Source organism: Eptesicus fuscus, chromosome 14 (assembly GCF_027574615.1).
Source record: "Eptesicus fuscus isolate TK198812 chromosome 14, DD_ASM_mEF_20220401, whole genome shotgun sequence".
NCBI classification, from domain to species: Eukaryota; Metazoa; Chordata; class Mammalia; order Chiroptera; family Vespertilionidae; genus Eptesicus; species Eptesicus fuscus.
Genome location: NC_072486.1, coordinates 69,510,856 through 69,529,258, shown reverse-complemented (window position 1 = coordinate 69,529,258; position 18,403 = coordinate 69,510,856). Strand labels below are relative to the sequence as shown.

Genomic DNA, 18,403 nt, shown 5'->3' with positions numbered 1-18,403 from the left:
TTAATACACTTTTTTGTTGTTGTTGTTAATCCTCAGTGGAGGCTATTTTTCCATTAATTTTTAGAGAGAGTGGAAGGGAGAGGGAGACGGAGAGAAACATCAATGTGAGAAAGACAACATGGATTGGTTACCTCCTGCACACAACCCAACCAGGGTGGGGAAGCTGCAACCAAGGTACATGCCCTTGACCGGAATCGAGCCTGGGACCATTCAGTCCACAGGCCGGCGCACTGAGCAAAACCAGCTAGGGCTTAAATATACTTTTTAAAGTCCCTTCCAGTGTTATTATTCCAGGTGCACTGCTACCATAAGAGGCTTTTGTAGACCTCTGCTATGTTTCATTTGTTCCCATTAAGCAAGTGCATAAGAATATAAGATGATTGTCTAAATTTATGTTGACTATTATTAAAGCAAACAATATGTCAAAATATCTGAAGTCTAAAGATGTAGAAATTGACTTTTATCTACAAATTTAAATGTTTGTTGTTGTTGTTGTTGTTGCTGTTTTTTTCACCAAGGTCAATAAAACATTTACTTGTTCTTTCTGTGATGTCAAAAGAGAAGCAGCGAAATTTGACTGCTATCCAAATAATTCAAATAACACTCATAGCTGCTTCAATTACTTGGGCATTTTAGGTAAAATTATGAGGATTTGAGGTGCTAAGGAAATTATAAAAAGGGTTGCTTTTGATTCTAATTAAGCAAGTTATTTACTGTTTTCATTTAAATATATGGAAGAGATGAAATCTAGCTGTTGATTTAAAATATTGTATTCCTTAGGCTACTTTTCTCTTAAAATTACTTTAAAAACTGGGATATGAAGATATTGAGGAGATAAATAAACATAAATGGGTACTTTTATACATTATATCAAACAGTTACATTATCAGTTAGCTCAAAATCAAACTTGAAAAGTAAATGGGCATCTTTTATCTTTTCTCATTGAAGATACACCCTATCTAATAAAGAGGAAATATGCTAATTTACTGTCACACCCTCACAAAGATGGTGGCGCCCACAGCCAATAAGGAGGAAATATGCTAATTGACGTCCACACCCTCAAAGATGGCATCGCCCACAGCCACAAGATGGTGGTGCCCAGTCCCCTCAGCCCCCCAGGGACAGCCCAAGGCGCAGGCAAGCCTCGGATGGCAGCTGCCCATCCGCCCAGGGCCGCCCGAGACTCAGGTAATCAGGGCCAGCCAAGGCTTGCGCTGCCGGCAGTGGCAGCAGCAGAGGTGTGATGGGGGCATCCCCTTCCCCTGATCGCCAGGTGCCAGGTCGCCTCCCGCCCCTGAGGGCTCCCAGACTGTGAGAGGGGGTAGGCTGGGCTAAGGGACCCCCCATCCAGCACATGAATTTTCATGCACCGGGCCTCTAGTATTCTTATAGATTAGCTTGAGTTTGAAGATCATTATTATTACTATATTCAATCATTTCTTCTCACATTTTTCTACCTTTGCTAATCTTCTTGAGTGGTAAAAGTGCTTACAATTATATAAATTAGACAGACAAATTATTACTCTCTAGAAAATATTTATTGACAAGTTTTAATTTTCTTTCCATTTTCTGAGAAAAAACATAATAGATAAAATACAGTAAAATGCACTTTTCCCATTTTAAATAAATATATTTACTCTTGTAAAAAATTTAATAATCTGTGTATTTCACCATAGTATCTTAATCAGTGAAATAAAGCAAAGAAATTCTCTGGTTAAGTTGCCACTTATCTTAATGATTCTCACAGCATTTCCCTGGAGAAAGGGAACACTATTCTCTGAAGAATTATATTCAAACTTGGATACTGTCACTTCATGTTTCGAGAAGGCAAAGATAAGCTTCTTTAACAAGTGTTTAATGTCAAAAAGAGTCTTAGTTTGAGAGAAAGATAGCATCCAGGTCTTTGCTAAATGAACTAAGTTGTGTGTAAATTTTCTTATTAATACTCCCTAGGGACCAGACTACATTCTGCATTATAATGACTCCTTTTGTATCACACTAGCAATTTTTCAAAATTAGTGGTTAAGTATTTAAATTAATAGTTATGTAATGTAATGTAATGTAAAAACCAAGACAGAATTTTAAAACTCTATTAACAGGAAAGGTTAAGAATAATGCTGTTATACAGGACAAATGTATCCTTTTCACAATTGTTATTAACATTATAAGAACTGAAATCTAGTGAATTATACAGACTTAACACAGATTCTCATATACACATAGATCCCTGATCAGCTTAAGACAATTCGTTAGTTTGCTCTTAGAAGTAGTTAAGAATATTTTAGTAACTAGCAAAAATCACATTTAGGTAGTCACCAATCTTCAGACTTTTCTTATGTCTAATCTATTTTACCCTCAAAAAATATATCACCAAAGAATAAAAATCATTAGTATTGTTTAACTTCCTATGTTAGCAGTTAACTGGTACTTTATATACTAGAGAGCTTACAGAAGTAAATCGAACTTTACTGTAGCTCCAATCCCTCCATAATAGGCATGCAGAAACGTTGGTCAATCTGTACCAAAGCGTAAACCTCAAAGCATAACTATGTTTAGTAAAAATCTGGCACAAACTATAAAGTGGATATTAGATCTGACCTCAGCATTGTAAAGGGCATCAACTATTGTCCAGGTGGTAACATAATATATGGAACTTTTACCTCTTTGTTTTAGAGTTCAAAATGACATGTGTAGGCATCGATTTATGACATTTTTATTTCTACACATTTCTGGAACAACTCTGTGCTCAAAAATTCACAAGTAAAATAAAATAACTGGGTGGTTTCCTTCTTTGACATGCTCTATAATTCCTCCATTTCAAAGTGTGTATCGAAGCTGTTTGCCATGGAGGTGTGTTCAAAGATCCTCGTCAGGCTTGGTTTCAACAGTTCCACTGAGTGACATGACAGGTGCTGAGTCGTGTCATTCTTCAGGGACATTATTTGGTCTGTCCCAGGCTCCCTCCTATCATAATAGAGAGCCCAGAGCAAAGTGATGGTGAGAATCATGGCCAGGATTTGTGTCACTCCAATGGAGATCCCCAGAAACCTTAGCACCTGCAGTTGTTTGGTTCCTCTCAAAAAGGAGTACATTTTCTTCCCACAACCCTGTAAAAGAAATAATACAGTCTAAGTTACTTTGGATGGGTTACAGAGGGCCAAACTGGTGAAAACAAACAATTGGTATCAGTTAATGGAACAAAACGACTAAATCCTAAAGTTTAAAACAGTGACACTCAACTGGGACACCTGTGAGAAACCAGAGGGGAGATTGAGATGGGAACTCTTTGAAAAGCCTGCCCAGTGATTTCTCCTTTCTTCCTCACAACCTGAAATTGGGAGCTGCTGGTAAAACATATATCTAGAGCAAGGGTTGGTGAACTTTTTTTTGGTAAAGGGTCAGATAGTAAATCTTTTATGGTTTGTAGGCCATGTGGTCTCTGTTCCACCTACTCATCTCTGCCACTGAAACTCCAAAGCAGCCACAGACAAAATGTAAATGAATGGATGATGTAGCTGTGGTCTAGATTTGGGGTACAAGCCACACAGTGCCAACTCCTGACACAGACGGACTCAAATTTTTCAAAACTAAAGTTTCATTGTTATTATTATTTGTATACACTGTTTGATTATTGTTCATTTGGTCAGAAGCTTTTCCCCAGGGATCAGGAACATTTCCCCAGTCTGCTGCTGAAGCATGCTGGTGGGCGGAAATCCATTTGTTCCCTTCCCCCTACCTTCCACATGCACACACACCTCTGTCCACTGCCTGCAGCAGATGTATACATGGGGGACTTCCTGACATGGCACCAAGTTCTAGTTCTACCAGGTAAGAATTTGACATCTGACTTAAAAAAAATAAGCTTGATTTTTGTTTGCGTTTAGTTTTAATTCAAAAGGTTAACGAGTACCTATGGTAGTCAAAAAAGATAATGCAGAAAGAAGAGACGAGAAGGAATAAAAAGAGAAAAAAATATCCATGAGCAAGGAAAATGGGGGATGAGGGGCAAACAAAAGGAGGTAGAATATGACTAACAACTGTCATAAGTCACCTCACAGGTGACCGAAGCATAGGCTACCTGCCATGTCTCTAATGAATCCACAACAAAGAAGTGAAAATTCCCTCTTCCAAAGGGAAGCTGGTTCTAAATTAAGGTAAAAATATGGGAAATAATTTTATAACAATTAACAAATTTCAAAAACTTTTTCTGGTACATAATGTAATGCAAATTAACAGCAAAAGATTATCCAAGTTTCATCAATTTAACCAAAAATAAAATTAAAATATTTATAATTTAATATTACTTAACATCAGTATAATAAGATCACTTCTCTGATCATCTTACCTATTTGATACATACAAATATGCATTTGCACACAGACACTCTGGAAAACCAAAATAGATCTCACAAATACAAGTCACCAATGTTCAAATATTTTTCAAGGAGTTCCACTGAGCTAGTTTATCAGAACCCATTCACACTTATGTTTATGTGTCATTCCAACAAGCATCCTTTTGTGACACAGCATAGAATGTTAAGATCATGAACTGCAGAGCCTGAATTCTGAATTTCAAATCCTTGCTCTGCTACTGATAAGTTATGTGACTTCGGGCAAGTTACTTAATCTGTCCATGCTCCAGTTTTCTATCTGAAAACATTCATAGTAATAGAGCCTACTGTTTGAGACTTGGGGAGAATAAAATGAAAAAACATATTTAAACACTTAGAATGGGGTTTGGTACATGGCAAAGTTCAGTAGGTAGAAAGATAATATTTATCTTCAAAAATCTGTCAATAAATTTAAGCAGAAATTGATAATAAGCTACAGTCTATTGTGTTTCATATTTTGGGCATTAAAGAAAGTTTGTTTCAATTTTATTTTGAACAATCATATTTATAAAAAAGGTACAGTAAATTATATAATCTAGAATGGTTAGAAAATGTGACATATTAACACTGAATTTTCTAGAGTGAGAGGGGACCTTGGAAGTCAATGAGTTCAACTTTTTAACTTTTAAAAATATGGCTAAAAAAGCACTTCTAGAATGACTCAGCAAAACAGGCAGAGGAAAGAAACTGAATAGTCTTTCCTCTATATAAACAATGAAAGCACTAGTAAAAATTGTCAAAATAGCCCTGGCAGGTGTGGCTCAGTTCATTGGAGCATTATCCCATACACCAAAGGGTGGCAAGTTCGAATCCCCACTCGGGGCATATTTAGGAGGCAACAAATCTCTCTCTCTCTCTCTCTCTCTCTCTCTCTCTTTTCTCTCTCTCCCTCCCTTTTTCTAAAATCAATTTTTAAGAAAAAATATCAGAATAAATGCTTTTATAACTCTGGAAATTCACTGAAGGCTTTCAACAATCTGAGCAGCATTTATGTAAGAAACTCACCTGAGTCCAGTAAGAACAGTAAGCTTTGTGGCATCTTAATTTACCCTATTCCCATCCCCACCCTCCCCAGCTCTGCAGTAGATTTGTGGTCAGTTGCTTGGGCATCGTTCCATGCACTGAAAGGGTGCCCATTCAATTCCAGATCGGGGCACATGCCCAGGTCATGGGCTTGAACCCTGGCGGGGGATGTGCGGGAGGCAGCTGGTCAATGTTTCACTCTCACATCGATGTTTCTCCCTATCTCACCCTCTTCTTTCCTTCCTCTCTCTAAAAATCCATTAAAAGTGTTTCTTAAAAACATACAAATTAAAAACCAGTGGCCTAGAAACCACCAGAGATAACAAAATAGGAGTGGAGCTACTTCAAATCCCCATTACCAGAGAATCATCATTATCTGTTCTATCTGGTGGTTCCCTGGAAGGCCTTACTTGCCTTCAGATCAACCGGGGTCCCTTTACCCCCATATTTGTCAAAAGCAATCAGAGGTAACTGTTGAACGGTGAGGCTGCATGAAGTTGTGCACACAACGGGTGAGTCAAAAAGCTTAAAAGAAAAAGCTGGGGCAAAAAGAAGCCCATAGGGGCCTTAGCAAAACTCTGACTCACTGGTGGGATCTAGAAGTTACACACATGAGTAGAGCTATGAACATGCTAAGGAAGACCTAGGAAGGCACTAAGATCTCCCCTCTGGCTAACCTTGAGGCTTTGTGTACCCTTGGCAAAGGCTGGGAGACTTACTGGTTCTAGGCATCTAAGGAAATCTCTGTTCATTCATTAACTGACCACGAAGCTAACAGAGCATAGACTTTAGGGGCCACACATGACAAAGAATACAGAACCTACAAAATTAGTTCAGAAAAGTCATTAATGAACAAACAGCAACAACAATAAACCACAAGCTTTCGGGAGGAGGTAGAACCTGATTTACAGAGTTGCCACATTATATTATTTTAAATGTCCAGTTTTCTACAACAAAAACAAATAAAAAATCACAAGAGGTGCAAAGAAACAAGAAAGTATGTCTCATACACACACACACACACACACACACACACACACACACACACACACACATACACACACAAAGATACATCAAAGAAAATGCTTCGACATCGAACAGACCATCCGACCTCAGAGGGAAGGCAGGGGAGGGGGTGGGTAAGAGGTCAACTAAAGGACTTGTATGCATGCATATAAGCAGAACCCATAGACACAAACAGTAGGGGGGTGAGAGCATGTGCTGGGGTGTAGGGGTGGCCGGGAAGAGGTCAATGGGGGAAAAAGGAGACAAATGTAATACTTTAAATAAAGAATTTTTAAAAAAAGAAAATGCTTCTAATGAGAGGAACTCGGGGCCTCACTAGACAGCTCTGTCCACACTTGAAAAACAGTTTAAAAATATATATATTTATATATATTATTAATTTCAGAGAGGAAGGGAGAGGCAGAGAGAAATAATAGAAACATCAATGATGAGAATCATTCCTTGTTGGAACCTGTCTCTCAATAAGATACAGTTCTACTCTCAGACAATCCCTTTTCCAGAAGGTAGAGAGCAATGCCTGATGAGCTGTCACATTCCCTTTAACCATCCTCTTCTCTAGACTACATATTCCTACTGCCTCCAAGTTTTCCAAATATATACACTTCATCATCCTGATGATCTCTTCCTGGATTGCCTGGTTTTATCAATGTTTCTTTGGAAAGAACACTGATTTTTAACTTTAAAAAACTAGAAAGTGCAATAAAATATTAAAACAACTAAGATCTTATAAATGGGTTTGGATTCCATGCAAAAAGCTTTTCAGGTGCCCCAGGAGAGTGGACATGGCATTGTATCACATTGTATCACATGGTCTCCTTCCTGATAACTGGGACCTGAATGTTATGTCCATGCTGAGGGGGGCCAGGGTTGTCTATTCAAAGCAAAGATCCTAGTTCGATTCCTAAACTTTTATAAAAATGTGTCAGTCTTATCACTTCCTCAGTTTACACAATACATAGATAACCCCTCAAAACAAGATGAAATTTAAGTACTTATGCTTGTCATCAGAATTCATTAATTAAAATTTATGTTTCTCTATCAGAAAAAAGTTATTATCTGCAGATTATTTAAAAGATGAAATCAACTGACATCTCTATATATTTTTAAATTACATACAAGTATCAAACCAGACTATCAAAATCTGCTACACTGGAATATATTAGCCTATGCCTTATATATTATTCTCCACTAATGCGTATTTAAAAATACCATAAGAAACTGCTCAATAAAATTAATGCAAAATAATATTGAAGATATTTTCCTAGGTAATTCAGAGTAGAAGATTTTTAAAAATCTCACTTGAAAAAATACTTTCGAGTTTCATTCCCTTTGAAAATGTAAAATATTCTATTCTAGCATTAAATCATGCAAATGATGGTGTCTCCTTTTCATCTGAGCTTTCAGAAAGCTGAGGGGCAAGTATGAAACTCCACAACCCCATCTGTCCTCATATTAGGCATGTCTAATTATTCTGTTCTTAACCCTGACTTTCCAATGTTATTTATATTTTATTATTAATTCATTGCATCATTCTTGTTGTGTACTGCATTAAACCCTTTGTTTAATAAAAAGATACAGGTTATAAATCTCTATATATAAAAGCCTAAGTGACTTTTCGACTGGTAGCTATGACGCACACTGACTACCAGGGGGCAGACACTCAACACACAGGCATGGAAACATGGAACAGACTGATAAATCTCAGAGGGAAGCGGGGAGGGGAGAGGGCAGGAAGAGATTAACCAAAGTTCTTATATGCATACTAGAAGCCCAGTGCACACTAGAAGATTTGTGCACTGGTGGGGTCCCTCGGCCTGGCCTGCGCCCTCTGGGGGGGATATAAGAGTGCCAGCTTCAGCCCAATCCCTACAGGCCAGACAGAGGGACCCCACCGGTGCACAAATTCGTGCACCAGGTCTCTAATATGTAATAAAAAACTAGTATATAAATAAAAGCACAAATCTCTCTATACTGACACAATTTAATATTTGATGACTCAGAAGGCATTGTAGAAACTTGCAGCATATTGCTTAATATTAGTGGTTCATTACACAATTACTTAATGTTAAAGGTTAACTTTCCAATATCCCTCTTCTTGATAAGACAGTATTTTCCCAGATTTCTTTGCATAAAATAACTGTCCTCCTCAGCCACTCTCTAAATTCTTAATAGAAACACCTGTGAGCTTATAGTCCTTTCTGCATTATCCCCATTGAAATAATTCAGTCTGAACACAAGTTGTGAACTTATTTTAAGCCAACCAAATAATCATGCATAATATTTATACTTCTCAACGCAAACTCTGATACTTTCATTGAAAAGCAAGACACTAAGTCTAGAGAAAAAACAAATATAGACATTTTTCCATATAACCTATTGTGCTATTCACAGATATTTAGTTACATAAATTAACATTTCTGTTAAGTGAGTCAAAAAGAGAAAATAGAAATGTTAGAGTTTAAAACTGCATTCTATCTCAAAAAAGTTGTTTTAATCAGAATTGGAAAGAAATGACTTGCACTTCTTTGCTTTTCTCAAAATAAAATACTCTGAGTTGACTTACCTTGAATATGTTTTCTTCCTAACTAAAGTTATGCTAGCCTTACATTAATAACATCAGATAATCCAAAGCTATGAATAAGATATATTGGCTAAACTACTTTACTTGCTTCAATATTAAAATTCTGATCAACTATTAACAGTAAATAATAACATTACCTTTTTATCAGAGAAAAATTACTAATCCCTACATTTCCTGGAATCTATCTGAAGGCATGTCAGATGCCTCATTTCACTTGAGGAAATGATACACTTGAAATTATTCTCTAATCTATCTCCAAAATGAGTTTCTAAAATTAGAAAAGAACCGATGGCTTTCCATTCCATGGCAGAGAGTTAGACAGATCTCCTGGGCTTATGAAATAAAGTATAAATACAGTCTAGGTGCCATACATACCAGTACGATATTTTCATAATGGATTTTTGACAATAAACATGACTTTCAAGTTTGAAAGGACTGTGCTAATCATCAGGTACAAATATATAATCTCTGCTCTAGTGCTTCTAAAATTAAAAAATGAGTAATAGCAGTTCATGAGCTTTAAACAGGTTGGACCACAAGTTCTCCACTGATAACCATAAGCTTTGCAGGGAAATAAATGCATCCTTTAAAAAAAAGTTCAACAGCAAGTAATAAAATTCACAATGGGACTTTCTGTTCTCTTAAAAGGAAGGTTAACCAAACCCATGCACAGGAAATGCAGTAGAGAAAGTCTTATCCTATATAATAAAACCCTAATATGCAAATCAACCGAAAGGTGGAACGACCGGTCGCTATGACACACACTGACCACCAGGGGGCAGACGCTGAACACAGGTGCTGCCCCCTGGTGGTCAGTGCTCCCACAAGGGGAACGCCGCTCAGCCAGAAGCCATGCTCACGGCTGGCAAGCACAGTGGTAGTGGCGGGAGCCTCTCCCGCTGATGCGGCAGTGCTAAGGACCCCTCAGGGGATGTCTGCCTTCCAGCTTAGGCCAGCTCCCCGAATGTTGTGCACCCCAAATGTTGTGCACTGGGCCTCTAGTCTTATCTAATAACTAGAGGCCCGGTGCACGAAATTCGTGCACGGAGGGGGGTTGTCCCTCAGCCCAGCCTGTACCCTCTACAATCTGGGACCCCTCAAGGGATGTCCGACTGCCCGTTTAGGCCCGATCCCTGAGATCAGGCCTAAACGGGCAGTCGGACATCCCTCTCACAATCCAGGACTGCTGGCTCCCAACTGCTTGCCTGCCTGCCTTCCTGATTGCCCCTAACCGCTTCTGCCTGCCAGCCTGATCACCCCCTAACCACTCTGCTGCCAGCCTGTTTGCCCCCAACTTCCCTCCTCTGCCAGCCTGGTCACCCCTAACTGCCCTCTCCTGCAGGGTTGATCACCTCCAACTGCCCCTCCTTGCAGGCCTGGTCCTTCTCAACTGCCCTCCCTTGCAGGCCGGGTGCCTACCAACTGCCCTCTCCTGCTGGCCATCTTGTGGTGGCCATCTTGTGTCCACATGGGGGCAGGATCTTTGATCACATGGGGGCAGCTATATTGTGTGTTGCAGTGATGATCAATCTGCATAGTACTCTTTTATTAGATAAGATAGAGGCCTGGTACAGGGGTGGGGGCCAGCTAGTTTGCCCTGAAGGGTGTCCCTGATCAGGGTGGGGTTCCCTTGGGGCGGGGGCGGCCTGAGTGAGGGGCCTGTGGTGGTTTGCAGGCAGGCCACACCCCCTGGCAACGCAAGCGGAGGCCCTGGTATCTGGAATTTATTTTCCTTCTACAATTGAAACTTTGTAGCCTGGAGCAGGGCCAAGCCTGGGGCTCCCTCCGAGGCCCGTAGCCATTTGTGTTGGGGTTATAATTGAAACTTTGTTGCCTTAAGCGGGTGGGCCCGGCCAGGGTGTTCGGAAAGCTTTGCTTCCCCTGTTGCCGGCAGCAACCCTGGCCTGCCCTCTCAAGCTCCATTCTGCCGCCATTTGTTTGAATTTGTTTACCTTCTATAATTGAAACTTTGTAGCTTGAGTGTAGGCTTAGGCCTGCAACGGCTGGCAGAAAGCTTGGCTTCCTCCATTACCTAGGAAACCTTGCTCTCTGTGGCTGTAGCCATCTTGGTTTGGGTTAATTTGCATACTCGCTCTGATTGGGTGGTGGGCGTGGCTTGTGGGCGTGGCTTCTGGGTGTGTCGGAGGTATGGTCAATTTGCATATTTGTCTATTATTAGATTAGATAGACAAACATGTAAAATTGACCGTACCTCCGCTACACCCACCAGCCAATCAGGAGGGAATATGCAAATTAGAAGGACAAATATGGCAGCTGCCCAGCTGCTCCAGGCACGGAGTGGCTGGGCAGGGCAAGACGCTTACTATGAGAGGGAGGGTGGGGGACGAGGGGATCTACAGGAGCGGCACTCCAGCCCCTCAGCAAAGACAAAGACTGCAGACTCCAGAGTCTGCAGCAAAGACGAAGAAGGCAGACTCTGGCCAGAGTCAGAGTCTGCAGCAAAGGCAGCAGACTCCAGCCGGAGCAAAGGCCTGGGTCCCGGGTGCCAGAGGAAAACCGGTGCTGGAAGCCAAGGGAAGGAAGGCCTATTGCACGAATCTCTTCATGCAATGGGCCTCTAGTTTCTTAATAAAGGCAGACCCTCAGGTCTCGTTTAATCATCAATATATCTCCATTAGATAGGCAGAACCATCGAATTGAAAAGACTACATTTGCCAAACATTTTTCATTTGTATGGAAAAAAACAAAAACACCAACAAAATAAGACACGGTCCTAGACTAGAGTCAGAAAGCCCAGCAGGTGCTGGCCTCCCAGCGAGGCCAGTTCCAGCAGCCAGCACGCGCTGCCGGACCGAGCAGAAGAGCCTTCCCAAGCTGCTAATTCACATTGTCTTTCACTGGGCCTTTCGTCCACCTAAATGATTGACTATAAGAAGTGGGAAAGTGTTGAAACAAGCAAAGTGGGAGACCACACGAAGTCCCCAAAACCTTGACCTAAAAATCTAGCTTCAGCCGGCCCAAATATATATAACCAGGGGCACAACCAGGGGCAATCTGGCTAGTGTAAACACCAACCAGAGGCTGCTAATTTTTCTACTGACTTCAGTAAGTTGTTAATAAATTACTGTTATTATTGCCATTACTACTACTATGCTTTGAAGATTTGTATTTATTATGTGCCAAGTGGCTTGCTAAGGGTTTCTCATTAAGTAGCTTGATTTAATCTTTGCAAGACTATAATGAGGAAGGTACTATTATTATCTCACTTAACAGATAAAAGTGAGGTTTAGAAGTGGGGGAAAAAAATCTGTAAAAGCTCAGCTTGCTCCTCACCAATATTTCACATCTCAAAATTTTGGAATTAATTAGATCTGAGCTAAGTCACTGACTAGCTCTATGACTAGCTAGGTCACTTACCCTCTTTGGGCCTCATTTTTCTCATCTGTAAAATGGAGATAACAATACTGTAACCTTCAAAGAATTGTGCTAGGGCTTAAAGGAGATAATGCATGTAAAATATTTGCTCATAGATCTATTAAATATGTATCCTATTTGAAAAACGCAATGTGTACTTTTCTGATTTACTTTAACTCTCAGCTGTTACTATAAGCACATGCTACAGACAGGCAATGTTCCAAGGGTTTTTAATAGGTTAATTCACAGAACTCGCCAAACACCCCTATGAGATAAGAACTCTGGCAATCCTCTTTATTTCAGGTTGGATCTCACCAATAAAGGTGAGAAAAATGAAGCACAGAAAGACTAACAACTAACAAAGATTTAACCCAAAGAGTCTGGCCGGGGAGACTAGTCTTAACTGCTGAACAACACTCATTCCTAAAATCCTCTTCTCCTTTGGCGTGCAGGACACTGCTTCCCATTTCTTCTTTCCTACAGTTGGTGACTCCTCCTCGGCTGTTAGTGCTGCCATCCCCCAACTTCTGTCCTTGGCCGCACACATCACCTCACCTCTTCATGTGCCCTTCTTTACTCCCCTGCATTCAATTGCCTCTGCACTGGTAACCTGTTAGTGCTCCGACTCACCCCAGTCTGTTCTCCACCTCTTCATAGCGATTCGTGTAGTCTATGGCAGTGGTCGGCAAACTCATTAGCCAACAGAGCCAAATAGCAACAGTACAACAATTGAAATTTCTTTTGAGAGCCAAATTTTTTAAACTTAAACTTCTTCTAACGCCACTTCTTCAAAATAGACTCGCCCAGGCTGTGGTATTTTGTGGAAGAGCCGCACTCAAGGGGCCAAAGAGCCGCATGTGGCTCGCGAGCCGCAGTTTGCCGACCACGGGTCTATGGGAACACAGACTACTAGCCAGAGACCACATTCCCCAGCCTTCGTTGCAGCGAGGCACAGCCATGCGAGCCCTGCCCAGTGGAATGTGAGCAGAGGCGACGGATGGAGAACTTAAAGCATGGGTTGTGTTCCTTCCCACTTCCTCCTTTCCCCACTGGCTGGAACTGGAGAAAAACAGGAGCCACTTTGGAAGGTATCTCAGCATCCTGGGCCCCTGGATGAACTCGTGCAGCAGAGCTGCCTGATAGACCCGGGTCAGCTGACTGCTCTCTGAGAGAGAAATACTAGTAGACTCCCACCTTATTCAAGCTATTGTATATTGCGTTAGCTCTTCCCCTAATTCAGTGATGGCGAACCTATGACACGCGTGTCAGCACTGACACGCGTAGCCATTTCTGATGACACACGGACGCATGCCGAGGATGAAACATTTGCTGCTCCTGAGGATGAAACATTTGCGACTAGAGTCTTGGAGTTAGTTTTTTTCTCAAAGTGACACACTACCCGAGTTATGCTCAGTTTTTTGGTGAAGTTTGACACACCAAGCTCAAAAGGTTGCCCATCACTGCGGCCTAATTCATACACACAAAATCCATATCTCTGACTGAGTTCTGTCTCCTAAGTTTCATATTTCCTACTGGGAGTACATGGACAAGGACCCTTAAAACCCAGCATTTCCAAAGTGGAGTAATCAAAGCCAACCTCCCCCCGCCCCCCTCTCAGAAAATGGTTTCTACATCTATTCAGGGCCCAAGTCAAAGTCAAGTGTCCTTGTTGTGTCCCTGTCACTCAATCCCCACAGCCAACTCATCACCTAGTCCTGTTCACCCTCCCTCTTTCACATCCTTCACTCCCATTCCCTCCTCTCCATCCTGATGGCACAAGGGGAACCCCAGCCTTAACAGTCACTCACAAGAGTGACCCGCAACTGTTTCCTACTGATTCCCTTGCCTCATGCAAGACCCCATTCTCACCTCAACCCATTCTCTGCCTATACAATGATCTTTAAGCACAAATCTAAAATTGTTATACTTTGTGAGGTACTTCCCAGGTCAAGCCTATTATAATGGCTTTCACATCAGTAAATTCTAAAGGCAAAACCTACAAATAGAGCATGGGGACGGGGAGAGGGGGTGTTTGAATAGTGAATAGGTAACAAGAAACTCACCATTGAATTAAGTTGAGGAAGAGAATGAAAGGAAATGAGAATGCATTTGTAACCTGAAGCAAAGCTGGCAGGATAGTTCAAGGCCTGATTAGATCAAGCAAAGCCTAGAGATAAAAGGGATCCGCCCTCCTGGCCCGAACTGGCCTGGCAAGGCTTTGAATGGTAAAGCAGATATCACCTGTCAGAGGCCAGCTGACCCCTGCCAGCAGTTGCTGAGGAGATAATGAAGTCAGCAGAGAGGCAGGAGGGCGTGTCTTTGACTCTAGATAAAAGAACCCTGGGAATGGAACTTCTTGGGGATATTCCATCTAAATCACCACTGGGCTGGCCGGAAAGCAGCCTACCTTTTACTGTCTGGGCAGGAGATTCTGTGTGTGTGTTCATCTGAGAATGGAGCTTCATTATGGATAAGTCAGAATCCCAGGACTACTCTGCCCTCAGCACTCCTTTCATAATAATGCTTCCATTTTGCAAACATGCTCGCCTTCTTTATTTCGCAACCATCCGCAGACCTCTGTGGAACACGCACGCGTTATCAGGTATCCAGGGCTCTGCATAGTCCAGTGCCCGTCTGTCCAGCCCCGTCTGCGTGGCCCTCCTCATGCCCGCAGTCCCGCTGTGCTGTGCTGTCCGCCTTCCAGCTCTCACTGCATTGCTGCCTCTTTGCTTGGAATGGCCTTTTCAGCCTCACGCCACCCAAATATTTGCTGCCTTTGGTAATGACTGCTTATCTTTTAAGATTGGAAGTCCAGGCCTGGCTGGTTTGGCTCAGGGGATAGAGCGTCGGCCTGTGGACTTCAAGGTCCCAGGTTTGAGTCCAGTCAAGGGCACATGCCTGGGTTTCAGGCTCAATCCCCAGTTGGGGGCATGCAGGAGGCAGCCAATCAATGATTCTCTCTCATCATTGATGTTTCTATCTCTCTCTCCATCTTCCTTCTTCTCTGAAGTCAATAAAAATATATTTAAAAAAGATTGGAAGCCCAATGAATTTCTACCTCCTCTATGTGCTCTCATTGCATATCTCACGCATAAACACAATGGCAATGAAGGAATGCCTACCCTATGCCAGGCTCCTTCTTGTGTCCCAATTCAAGATCATTCCTACCTCTTACTCTAACACTGATGTGAGACATTTCTATGCAGATTTGACTCACTTTAGGTTAGCATCATTGGCCAGGACCTGGCCTGGGGCCTAAGCTGCTACCTCTCACTTTCTGCCTAGGACTTGTCTTTCAACACCAACCCCTCTAATTGTTTGTTTCCAGTGTGGTAATTTACTTGGTTCTAAGAAGAATGCCACTAGTAACTTACGAGTAAGGTTACCTGGGAGAAAAATTATCAATCCTCACTCCCACCATCTCCTTTTCATCCACAACACTGTCAAGTCTCTACCTCTGGCTCAGAAGTGCTGAGGAAAAATTTACATGTCTCAAATGTTGTATGAGAAAACGATAAAATAAAAGTTGTTTCTATTAGTCAAAACAGACATACAGCTTGACTCACTTTTCTCATTGGTCAAAGATGTTAGCAAAAGAGTGTTAACAAAAAGTGCCAAGGGCTGCAATACTGCTCAGAAATTTTTTTAAAAAAAAAATGTATGTAGATTATAAAACATAAACCACTTGCCAACGAGGTCTGGGTACAAAGGAGATGGGTAAGGATAGAACCTCAAAACTGCTCTCAACTCACAGAGCAGGTAACATATAACTGAGCGAATGAAAACCTCTAATCACTCACCCCACATGGTTCACCATGAGCTGTCCCACCTTCACTGTGAGGGAGCACCCCTCCATTCCCATTCACTACCGTGAGCACTGGAGACCTGTCCATACTTGTCATCATCCGGTTCTTTGTCCCAGAAGCCAGAAAGATCGCATCTGCTCACATCTAACACCCTGCCCTTCTCTAGCTCCCTATCTGTGCATGTTTCCTGTTACTCAGAAAAGAAATAAACAACCATCTAAAGAGGCAGAAAGGGTTTGGTTATTTGTTACAAAAGAAATTATTAAGAGTATTTGAGCCTGGCTAGTGGGGCTTAGTGGTTGAGCATCGACCTATAAACCAGGAGGTCATGGTTCAATCCCTGGTCAAGGCACATGCACGGGTTGCAGGCTTAATCCCCAGTAGGGGGTGTGCAGGAGGCAGCCAAGCAAGGATTATCTCTCATCACTGATGTTCTCTCTCTCTCTCTCTCTCTAAAAATCAATTTTAAAAAACATATTTAAAAATATAAACTCTTCAACATATATTTGCATGGCTAGGCCCTTCTCATCATTTGGTTTCAGTTCAAATGTCACCTCCTAAGAGAGCTTAGATCCTACCTGTCCTATCTTAAGTACTTCCTTCATCAATAAAGAAATTCTCCAGCACATGACCCTCTTCAGAGTCTTCAAGGTACTTAACACCACCTGAAATTATTTTTATTGCTTTTTTCTTGTTAGTTGTTTATATTCCTAACTAGAATATATGTTATACAAGAGGAGAGATTTCTGTCTGCAACATTCTCCACCGTATCTTCAACACCTGGATCCCAGTCAGTAACCACAAAACATTTTGAATGAATGAATGCAATGGAACCAAACTGATCGTCAGAGATATTTTCAATTGTGATTTTTAGATGTATACTTTCAGACATGTGTTTTACTCAATGCAGATATTTAAGTTGTATACCAGACCCAACAATAACTCTGATGGGAATGTTCCTAAAATGTGCAACTATTGCTCTATTTCTGCTCTGTCATTTTTCACAGGTTTTAAATGTGTCATAAAATATTATTGGGTCAGGGACCAAGCAGGCCACCAGATGGTTGAGAATGATTTATTTCCTTGATTTCAGACCTCTGAACAGAAATCGCAGGAAGAAAGTCGGTTCTTATCTCTGAGCTTACAGAATATGAAAGATAAAAGGGACCTTGAAGTTCATCTAGTCCAGATTCACTCTTAATTTAAAAACCCATTCTAACACCCATGACCTTGACTTTAATATTTTTAGAGATAAGACACTCACTATTTTACAAGAGAACCTGTATCACAATTGGACAGATTTTGATGAGCAAGCTCTTCCTTCTACTGACTCAAAATTTCCTTCCTGAGACTCTGGCCCTGGGAGCAACAATGGGTAAGTCCAGTTCCTGTTCTGACTGATGAACTTTGAAATACTTGAAGACATCTGAAATATCTCCCCTTAGTACTCACTACTTCAGAATAAACATTCCAAATACCTCCAACTGTCCCTCCCTTGTTCTTCTTTCTAGATCCCTCATCTTCCAGGTGGATGATCCCCGGGCACACTGCAATTAGGAAACATGCATTACAGGGCAAAGTGGAATTAAGTCTTCTTTTTAATGATGGATTTAATTGTACTTGTGCAATAAAGCTACTAAGTGATTCACGTTGGTAAGTCAACTATGCATATAATGATGCACTATAACATTACCAATAGCAACATCTGTTATTAATTAGAAAGTGCAAAAGCAGATTACTCAGATATAATGAACCTCCATCTCTGCTGGAATTCTGTCTAAAGAAATATCTCATAACTGACAATGCCAGCTTGCTACTGAAGGTCTTTTGATGAAAATACGAAAAACTTTTTAAATAATCTGGGCCCTCAAATTTGCCCAGGCACAACAGTGTGGCTTCTTTCCAGTTTAAAATTCATGGAACAAGCAATTATCGACATCCTGAAAGTAAAGAATCCCATTATAAATATTACTAGTGGAGACCATTAAGATAAGCTAGTAAAATTGAATTGTACTTTTACAAGAAAATTTTATTAAATGTTAACTGCAGGCTTTTCAACTAAATAAAGTAAAACTGAAGTAAAGACTTTGTGGGAACATCTGGAAAATTGATTCATGTTTTGCCATTCTCATGGTCAATATTAGTTATAATCAGTATTAATCACTAAAGAAAATAGAAATCACTATACACTGAGTGGCCAGA

The 18,403-nt window shown here is 41.1% G+C and overlaps 1 protein-coding gene across 1 annotated transcript in view; it reads right to left on the bottom strand.

The window, feature by feature from the left end:
- Positions 1-2,697: 2,697 nt before the first annotated feature.
- The window catches only part of TSPAN12 (tetraspanin 12), a 74,711-nt gene continuing 59,005 nt past the window's right edge, over positions 2,698-18,403 (bottom strand). The window contains exon 9 of the mRNA XM_008157584.3: positions 2,698-3,107. Within this exon, the coding sequence (XP_008155806.1) occupies positions 2,802-3,107 (306 nt within the window). The 3' untranslated portion in view covers positions 2,698-2,801. The remainder of the gene's footprint in view (positions 3,108-18,403) is intronic.